The following is an 8652-nucleotide window of genomic DNA, read 5'->3' on the forward strand; positions in this document are numbered from 1 at the left end:
CGTTAGTCCAGTTGGAGCACTTGCGCGCATAACCTCTTGCGACCCAGGTTCCGACCCTCTGCGTGGCCGACTCACACAGCGAGCCTTCCTGTCTCCGTGCTGCCGATTCATCGGTCGTGCTCAGCCAAGGTATTGTAGAGACCGACCATATGCACAATATCTTGACTGAGAGCTAAGCCCAGTTCGACGATCGGCAGCCTCACCGCGGGTCGCGCCGCTGTGCAGCGAGAGAGAGCCAGGCTCGCCCGGCGAAGCCGAAGGTGACCAGAGAGTGCTCAACAAATACCAGAAAAATCAGGGAGCCTCAGAGAGTGCCACTGCCATCACCCAGGCCGCGGGAGCCGATCGGCTGCGCCGAGGACAGCTCCCTCAGTGTGCTCCGCGGCTCACCAGTGTGCGCCGCGGCGCCGTCCTCCCACTTTCTTTGGCGGCCAGCCACCGGTCGAGTTCTTCGACTCTGGAGGACAGAAAGGTACCGTCTGAAAGGTATTTTCATGCTCTATTGACTGGCGAAAAGCATCGGTCAGATTTTCAGGCGTAGCCTGAAGTCCGTCGCGACGCACTCAATCCCTCCCGAGCGAAAGCCTGTGGCTCTCTCGAACTCGTCGATATATTGCGAATAAACTGCTCTTCCCGCATAGCTTGCAGAGTCAGAGGCGCAGAAAGGCTACGAGTGTTCGACGAGTCTTGCGAGCTGCGCGGTCAAACCTGGGGGGGACTGACCGCATCAAGGCGGACTTCCGAAACCTGGGTGAGCACCTCTGGCAGTTCTCGCTCCCCATCGAGCTCTTCTTGCCGCACGGCTCTTCTGTGTGCCGGCACAGAGCTCCGTGCAAGCCTTCCAGCGTGATAGGAACGAGTGTATCGCTTTGACGGATCGACCGTGCTTGTTATCCACATCGATGTGACGCACACAGTGACACATCAACGACACACATTCTCCCACCCGCCGGGACGCAAAACGCTCTCGACGAGAGCCACAAGAAGGCGACCACACAGCAAGCCGCTCGGTCGATCACGTTGCTCGCTCGATGCCGGCGAGCGCATGGCGCACGCCTTGGACGGTGGCGAAGCCAAAAACACCGGCAGTGGCCGTCCGCTGGCGTGAGCGGCGGCGGTCGAGACCTCACCCTTCGCGCCGACGACCCAACCTCACGCGGAACAACCCAACCCAACCCAACAACCCAACCCAACCCAAAAAGCACGATTCTCAAGTTGGGCCCTCAGGTTGCACCCGGCGGCACGGGGGCAGGCGCGGGCCCTCCTACTGGTTGCGCTCTCCTAGTTCTCCTGCTCCTGACAAGGGACGTCTTTCCCTTAGTCCGGCACCCCGCCACATAGATCTACATCTACACGTCTTTGCGTTAGTCCAGAGCACTTCGGCGGTAAAATTCTTCAAGCCCGCATGAGCGCCATCTCGATGCGCAGTAGTTCTACCCTCGAGTCAGTCAGCCCCTCGCGGCGGCTAGACGCGACCTACGAGCTGCTCGAGACGAGGCTCGGCCGCGGACAGTTCGCCGAGGTGCGGCTCGCGCTCCGCAAGGGGCGGCTCAACGAGCGCGTCGCCGTCAAGCTGCTGCCGCGGGTCAAGGTGCCCGAGGCCAAGCTGGCGCGCGAGCTGGAGGTGCTCCGCGCAGTGTCGGAGCTGCGGCACCCGGCGCTGGTCACGCTGCTCGATGCGTACCAGACGCCGTCCGAGCTCCAGCTCGTCCTGCAGCTCCTTCCGCGCGGCAGCCTGCTCGACCTCGTCGTCGAGCGGCGCCGGCCGCTCCCCGAGCCGGAGGCGCGGACCATCGTGCGGCAGGTGGCGAGCGGGCTGGCGGCGCTGCACCGCGCCGGGATCGTCCATCGCGACGTCAAGCTGCAGAACGTCCTGCTCGACGAGGATGGTTGCGCCGTGATTTGCGACTTTGGCTGCTCGCGCTTTGCTCCACCGCCTTCGGCGCCGCGGCTGGGCACGGCGGGCGCGGCGGGCGCGGCGGGCGCGGCGAGGCCTGGCTCTCCGTCTGCCGCGCCAGGGCAATGCCGCTCTCCGCGCATCGACTCGCCTTGCGGCACGCCCGGCTTCATCGCCCCCGAGATGCTCGGCGAGAGCGGTTACGACTTTGCCGCCGACGTCTGGGTGGTCGGCGTGGCCGCGTATCCGCCCCGCTCTCGGCGCCTTCGAGGAGCCTTCTCGGAGCCCTCCCCGTAGGCGCTCGGCGTGGTTGCGTACGTGCTGCTGACGGGCCGGCCGCCCTTCGACATCCCTCCGGTGACGTGGCGCGAGCCAAAGGGGCGGCCGCACGCCGGCTCCCGGCCCGCCTCTCGCCCCGCCTCGCCGGGCGTCGCCGCCGCGGGGACGGCGGGGCTAGCCGCCGGCGCGGGCGGCGGCTGCGGAGGGTGGCACGCGCCGCCGGCGTCGTCGCACGCAGCGGCGTCGCACCTTCCTCCCTCCCCGCACCCCGCCGCCTCTCCGCCCTCGGCCGTCGGCGCGGCCTCCGTCCACACCTCGCCGGCGCCGCAAGCCGGCCAGCTGGAGAGGTGAGCCACTGTAGAGAGCAGACTGCCGCCACCGTTCTTCCCACGGGGGTCGATCGGGCGGAGGAGCTGACTTGTGGTGGTTTACATGTGCAGGCCTCCACTGCCGACCTTTCGGAGCGGCCGCAGAGGCGGCAAGGCGGAGGCGGCGCAGCAGGCGGCGCAGGGGTGGAACAGGCACGCGCGGCTGCAGCAGGAGGCGCCAGCAGCCGCAGAGGAGGCGCGAGACACGGCGGCGAGCCTCGACGCCGCCTCCGCCGCCCCCACCCCCGCCACCCCCACCGCCGTCCCTGCCGCTGCTGCCGCCGCCGCCGCCACCGCCGCCACCGCCACCGTTTCCTCCGCTTCCGCCGCCGCCGCCACCGCCGCCGCTGGCTCCGCCCCCGCCGCCTCCGGCCCTGCCTCTGCCCCGGTCTCCTCCTCCGCCGCCTCCGCCGACGGGGTGGACGCTTGCGTCGCGGCGTCGCACACTGGCGGCGAGCAGGCCGAGCGCACGCCTCCTTCTCCCCACGCCGCCGCCCCCGCTCCCGCCGCCCCCGCTCCCGCCGCCCCCGCTCCCGCCGTCCCCCCCGCCGCCCCTCCCGCCGCCCCTCCCGCCGCCCCTCCCGCCGCTGCCCCTCGCGCCGCTGCCCCTCCCGCCGCCGCACTTCGCGAGGCTCCCGCGGCCAGGAGAGAAGGCGCCTCCACGCCCCTCTCGTCGACCTCCCCTTTAGCCGCCCCGCGTAGGCCCTCTCCCTCCGCCGGCGAGAGGCGCCTCGCCTCGAGTCGCTCTCCCTCTCCTCTCCCGCGCGAGAGCGCGGGCCCGCGGCTGCAAGCCCCGACCCGTCCGCCTCTGAGCTCGCCGCAGCGGCAGCCGACCCGCTCGCGGCGGAACCTGCTCGGAGCCCTCTCGAGACCCCCTCGGACCCTCCTCGGACTCTCCCCGTAGGCGCCCGACTCGCCCACAGCGGAGGGCGGTGGCTCCGCCTCGCTCGGCCTGCTCGCCTAGATGTGGCAACAGTATTTGCAACGCGGGCGTTGCTCATGCGCTGCTATTCCTCGCCTCGCCCTTCCCCCGATTCCCTTGATTCCCTCCCTTATTCCCTTGATTCCCTTGACTCCCTTGACTCCCTTGATTCCCTCCGTCCTCCCTGCATCAACAGGCCTGCTCAACCGGATGCGCCGTGGCTGGGACTTTCCCCTTCCGGCGGAGGGCGCGCCCTTGCTCTCCGAGGCGAAGCCTAGACGGAGAGTACAGAGCCCGGCAGCTAGCGCTCCGACACGACACGCGCCCGGCGGTGCCCCATCGTCTTCACGCCTTGAGTGTGCAGCCCTTGTCTTCACACCTTGACCGTTTCACGCGATTGCGCCGAATGCATTCGTCTCCACACCGTCACGCTGGCTTGCCCACAACGTGCAGGCGGCGAAGCAGCTCGTGCGCGGTATGCTCGTCGAGGAGCCGTCGCTGCGCATCACAGCCGAGGACGCCCCTCGACCCACCCCTGTCTCCCCCCCTGAGGCAAACACTCATCGTCGAGGAGAGTCCGCATAGGCTGCGCTCGACCACCCCTGGCTCGCGGGCGAGCCGCTCAACGGCTCCTCCCGCACCGTGCACGCGGCGGCGCAGAAGCTGTCCAACCTCCTCGCCGACCCCGCCTGGAGGGCCGCTACGCCGGGCACGAGCGTCTGGCCCCTCTTCAGCGGCTCGCCGTGCGCCGACTCGCCGGCGGCGATCTCTCGAGCTGGCTCGCAGATGGATTTGTGCGCGCGCGAGGGGGGGGCGGGGGAGGGGCGCGGAGACGTGCGGCGCGGCGAGGCGGCGGAGGGGCTCGGCGCAGAGGGGCCAGGCGGGTTCGAGTTGGTTGGTGCGCGCGGCTACTGCGGCGCTCGGCGGCACGGCAGCAAGGAGGGCAGCAAGGAGGGCCTGAGGCCGTCCGCGGCGTGCCTCCGCGGCCGGCAGAGCTCGCGCCAGCTGCTGCCGCCCTCCTCGTCTGGTTCATCGGAGAGTGAGTCGGCAGAGCCCTCGGACGACGACCCTCTTCCCTTGCGCAGGGCGAGGTACAGGTAGGGTCTCCCGACCAAAATATATAAATAAAAAACGGACACCTGAGATGGACACCTATACAGGAGCGATGGGTAAAAAGGAAACAGCAACACCAACAGGTCCCCGCCCGTCCAAAAACTAATGCGATAACAACTAAAAAATGTGCGGTCGTTCTCGTTGCCCCCCTCATCTGTGAGGTTTGCAGCGCCGCTGGGTCGCGCGCCACACTTGTGCGCGCTTTTCTTTTGCTCTGTTTGCGCCCCTGCGTGGCCGCCACCCGCGCGCAGCCGCGTGCGTTGGGTGAGACTACCGATCCGTCAGTCGACGCACACGTTGAGGTGCTTGCACGCCTCGCTGGAGAGCTTGCTGAGCTCGGCGAGGACGCTGTCACGGGCGGCGTTGTCGCCGGGGCAGTCGAAGCGCACCATGCCTTGCGCGATGGGCAGCGCGCGGTCGGCGTACTCCTAAGGCAAGGGTGCGGTACGGTGAGGCGCCGCCCCTCCACGCGCTAGTTGCGAAGTGCCCACTCCTTGGCGGTCGCCCACTGCTTCGCGCCCTTGAACTGCTTGGCGCCCTCGAGGAACTTGCGCTTCGCCGTGTTGACAGCCGATGCGCAGCGCTTGTACCCAAAATGGTCCGTGCAGCTGCCCCAGCGCGAGTTGGGCAGCGCGCGCCGGATGGCGTTGACGAGCTTCTCGCACTCCTTGAGCACTGGCTCTAGGTCGGCGGACGGGAGGAGGGCGTAGACGGTGGCGTCGTCGACGTGGCCTAGAATGCAATCACCCCTCCATTGTGAGCCCTGCCGTCGCTGCGTGATTACCGCCACCATTCCGTTACCGGCGTCGACGAGCGAGCAGACGAGCTGCGCCAACTGCCGCGGCTCGAGCACCTCCAGACGCGGCAGCAGCGCCTTTGCCTCGGGCCGGAACGCCTTCTTTGCGCGCTCGTTGACGACTCCCTCGTGAGCGCGGCGGAACGCCGCCTCGACCGCCTTGCGCAGCGCCTCCGCGCCCATCCCGTAACCGAGAGGCGCCGACTCGATCCGCTCGGAGCGGTAGGCGGGGCCCTCCTCCTTCTGCGAGCCGCCACAGTGGTACCGGCCGATCGGCCGAGTGCCGAGGCCGGAGTAGACGGAGCGGATGGCGACCGTGACGTCCTCGCAGACCTCCGCCTTCTTGCCGGTTCCCTTGAGCCCGCCGAGCGCCACGTGATACTTGGAGACCGTGCTCTCCTTCGCAAGCGCGCTCGCAAGCGCCTTGAGTTTTGGCGCGTCCCAGGACTCCACACACCCGAGGATGAAGTCCGCCGTCAGCGTCTCGGGGAGGAGAGACTCCTGCTCCGGCTCGCGCTGCCGCTTGGCCACCACCTTGTTGCCGCTCAAAGTCGCCGGGCTCTTTTTGGTGGCAGCGGGCGCCTTTGAAGTCCCGCCGCCCGACTTTGAGCCCTTGGGCTTCCACTCCGCCTCTGAACTGACCTCGCTGTCTTCCTGGTACTCCTCGTCGGACCCGCTCTCGTCGTCGCTCTCCGGCTTGGCCGGCACCTTCTTGGCTGGCTTGCCCTTGCCCTTGCCAGACGCTGCACTCTTCGTCCACTCGGCGAGCGCCTCGGTCTTGGCCAGGTTCGCCGCCGGCTCCCACGTCTCCTCATCGTAGCCCTGCCACTTGACGAGGTACTTGAGCTTGCCACCCTTGCCTGTCTCCTCAAGGATGCGCTCGATGACGTACTCCTCCTCGGACTCGCTCTCGGACGACATCGGTCTGTTGTCGCCGCTGTTGTCGCCGCTGTGTGTTGCGCGCTTCCCGTGTGCGCGCTTCCCGCCAACGTGCAAGGAAGCGCGTATTTTTTCTCCTGAATCTCTCTGCAGCTGGGTTGACCGCGCCGACAGCTACGCCGCGAGAAGAATTCTACGAAGGCACGCGCCTCTCGAGGTTCTCGAGGTGGATATCCTTTGGCCGCGTTGGGTAGCGAGCCCCTCTCACAGAAGAATTCACTTTCACACGACAGTCGCGACAATAATCGGTTAGCCAATCTTCAGAGGCAGTAGAGACGATGGATGGTGCCGCAAAAAACGTGCCCCCAAGCTGCAGAACATGTGCAGGCCAGTCCAAGAACTCGTGAACGCGGCAAAGGCAATACAACGCTGCCTCGACTCCTTGCCGCCACACCTAACAGCTACTAAGGCAGAGGCGAGCACGCAGACGGAAGCGGAAGCGGAAGCGGACCTACGTCTCAGCGGCGGTGAGTACAAGGAGGAGGAGGAGGACAAGGAGGAGGAGGAGGCGACGCAGCTCGAAGAAAGCACGCAGGACGCAACGCAGCCCCCCGAGGATGCGTCGCAGCCGGACGCAAAACGCCAACGCCACGCCTCGGATAGTGCGGCAGAGTCGCCCCAAGCCGGCGATTGCGAGCACGCCGCGTCTGTGTCCGGCAGCTCCTCGCCGATTCTCTCTGTTCCTCCCCTCCCCCTCCCCTCCCCCTGACTCGCGGTCGCGCGTCTAAACTGTCTAAAACCGTGTGTAAAGTCAAAAACACGCACAAGGGCTGGCACGGCTGACACGGCTGACACGGGGTGGCGGTCGCTATAGCGCGTCAGGGCCGACCGGTATATGACACTTTGCCGACCGCCCGTCATACGCGCGCAAAAAGCCTCCGCCTCTAATCCGAGTCCGAGTCGTATCACGCCGTTGCCTTGGACTTCGCCTTGCACTTCGGCTTAGCTTTTTTCCCTTTCTCGAGCTCCTTGACGCGCTTCTCTATGGCAGAGATTTTGGTGGACGTCGCTTTCTGCGAGTTCGCGATCTTGCGCGTCGCGGCCGCGACGGCCGCCACTCCCTTACTCGTCTTTTGCATCTCCTTTGCCGTGATAGCCATGAACTTTTGTATTTCGGACATAATAAGGGGGGCAGATTACGGGGCGAGGGGCGCAGGTGTACGGACTTTACCGGTCGGCCACCGTTTTACCGGTCGGCCACCTACCCGTTTGACGGGTACTAAATGAACATAGTGAGACCAGACGATGATGGAAGCGAGAGTGGCAGGTCATCGTCTACTGGCTCGCCCGCCTTCCACTCGCCGTCGTAGTAGACGCTGCCGTCGGCCCAACGCCAGACGCCGCGCCCCTCCTTCTCGCCCCCCTTCCACTCGCCGCTATAGACGTTGCCGCTGGCGTACCGCTTAACTCCGTACCCCTCGATCGCACCCGCCGCCCACTCGCCGTCGTAGACGTCGCCGGCGGCGGCGAAGCGGAAGACGCCGCGCCCCTCCTTCATGCCCGCCTTCCATTCGCCTTCGTAGACGTTCCCGTTGCGGTACCGCATGGTGCCGCGCCCCTCCCTCTTGCCCGCCTTCCACTCCGCACTCGCCTTCGTAGACGCTCCCGTTGGCGTAGTCCAAAATTAGGTGTGACACACGTGGGCGCCGGCCCCGAGACGGCGGCCACCAAGATGGCCGAGAAGTGTCCGCGGACAGGAAACAGGAAACACGAAACTATGCAGGAGTGAGAGAGAAAGTGACGCCGTGAGACGGTGTCACTATCAGGAAACAGGAAACATGAAACGAGAAACAGAAAACAGGAAAGTGCGTGACGCGATTGTGAGACGTCGTCTCTGCGCCTCCTCCGCAGAGGCGCAGAGAGAGACAGATCCCTATGTGGAGCTTGCAGCGCTCATGGCATCCTTGCGCCAGGGCACACTCCATCTAGCCACCCTTCTTGTAGACGTAGCAGTCGACGGTCTCCGTCGGCGCGCGAATCGTGCGCGTGGTGGTGGAGCCGAGCACCTTGCAGTACCAGTACTTGTGCTTGATGAGCCGAAGCTCGATGCCGCCGCAGCCGCCGGCAAGCAGAGGCACGTCCATGCAGCTCTGCTGGCACTCCGCGAGGCTCCACCTCTCGCCGACGCCCTCGTAGAATACCTTGCTCAATACCTTGCTCGAGCTACCGTCCTTGTCGGCGCAGAAGCCTGGGCGGAGCTTGGTGAAGCCAGCAGCGGCGCCGAGGACCCCTTTTGGCGGCGGCGTGGCCGCCGCCGCGACCGTGGCCGACGGCGAGGCCGACAGGGGCGGCGGCGACGGCAGCGACTGCGGCGGCGGCGGTCGGCGACCCGGAGGGA

The 8652-nt window shown here is 66.7% G+C and overlaps 3 protein-coding genes across 3 annotated transcripts; 1 reads left to right on the forward strand and 2 right to left on the reverse strand.

Moving 5' to 3' along the window:
- Window positions 1-1405: 1405 nt before the first annotated feature.
- On the forward strand, window positions 1406-3508 carry EMIHUDRAFT_452786 (hypothetical protein; the record flags this gene model as incomplete). The annotated part of the gene is made up of 4 exons (XM_005762419.1): window positions 1406-1889; window positions 2019-2122; window positions 2195-2254; window positions 3449-3508. 4 exons carry the CDS (start codon window positions 1406-1408, stop codon window positions 3506-3508), a joined length of 708 nt encoding a protein of 235 aa, XP_005762476.1.
- Window positions 3509-5051: 1543 nt separating this feature from the next.
- Window positions 5052-6296, reverse strand: EMIHUDRAFT_105444 (hypothetical protein; the record flags this gene model as incomplete). Its single annotated transcript, XM_005762420.1, has 1 exon — window positions 5052-6296. The coding sequence occupies one exon, from the start codon at window positions 6294-6296 to the stop codon at window positions 5052-5054; it is 1245 nt and encodes a 414-aa protein (XP_005762477.1).
- A 1309-nt stretch (window positions 6297-7605) lies between these two features.
- Window positions 7606-7908, reverse strand: EMIHUDRAFT_48219 (hypothetical protein; the record flags this gene model as incomplete). The annotated part of the gene is made up of 1 exon (XM_005762421.1): window positions 7606-7908. A coding segment is annotated over one exon (303 nt), but the record flags the coding sequence as incomplete, so codon positions are not given.
- Window positions 7909-8652: the final 744 nt, after the last annotated feature.

Source organism: Emiliania huxleyi (genome assembly GCF_000372725.1).
Source record: "Emiliania huxleyi CCMP1516 unplaced genomic scaffold EMIHUscaffold_68, whole genome shotgun sequence".
Classification (NCBI taxonomy): domain Eukaryota; phylum Haptophyta; order Isochrysidales; family Noelaerhabdaceae; genus Emiliania; species Emiliania huxleyi.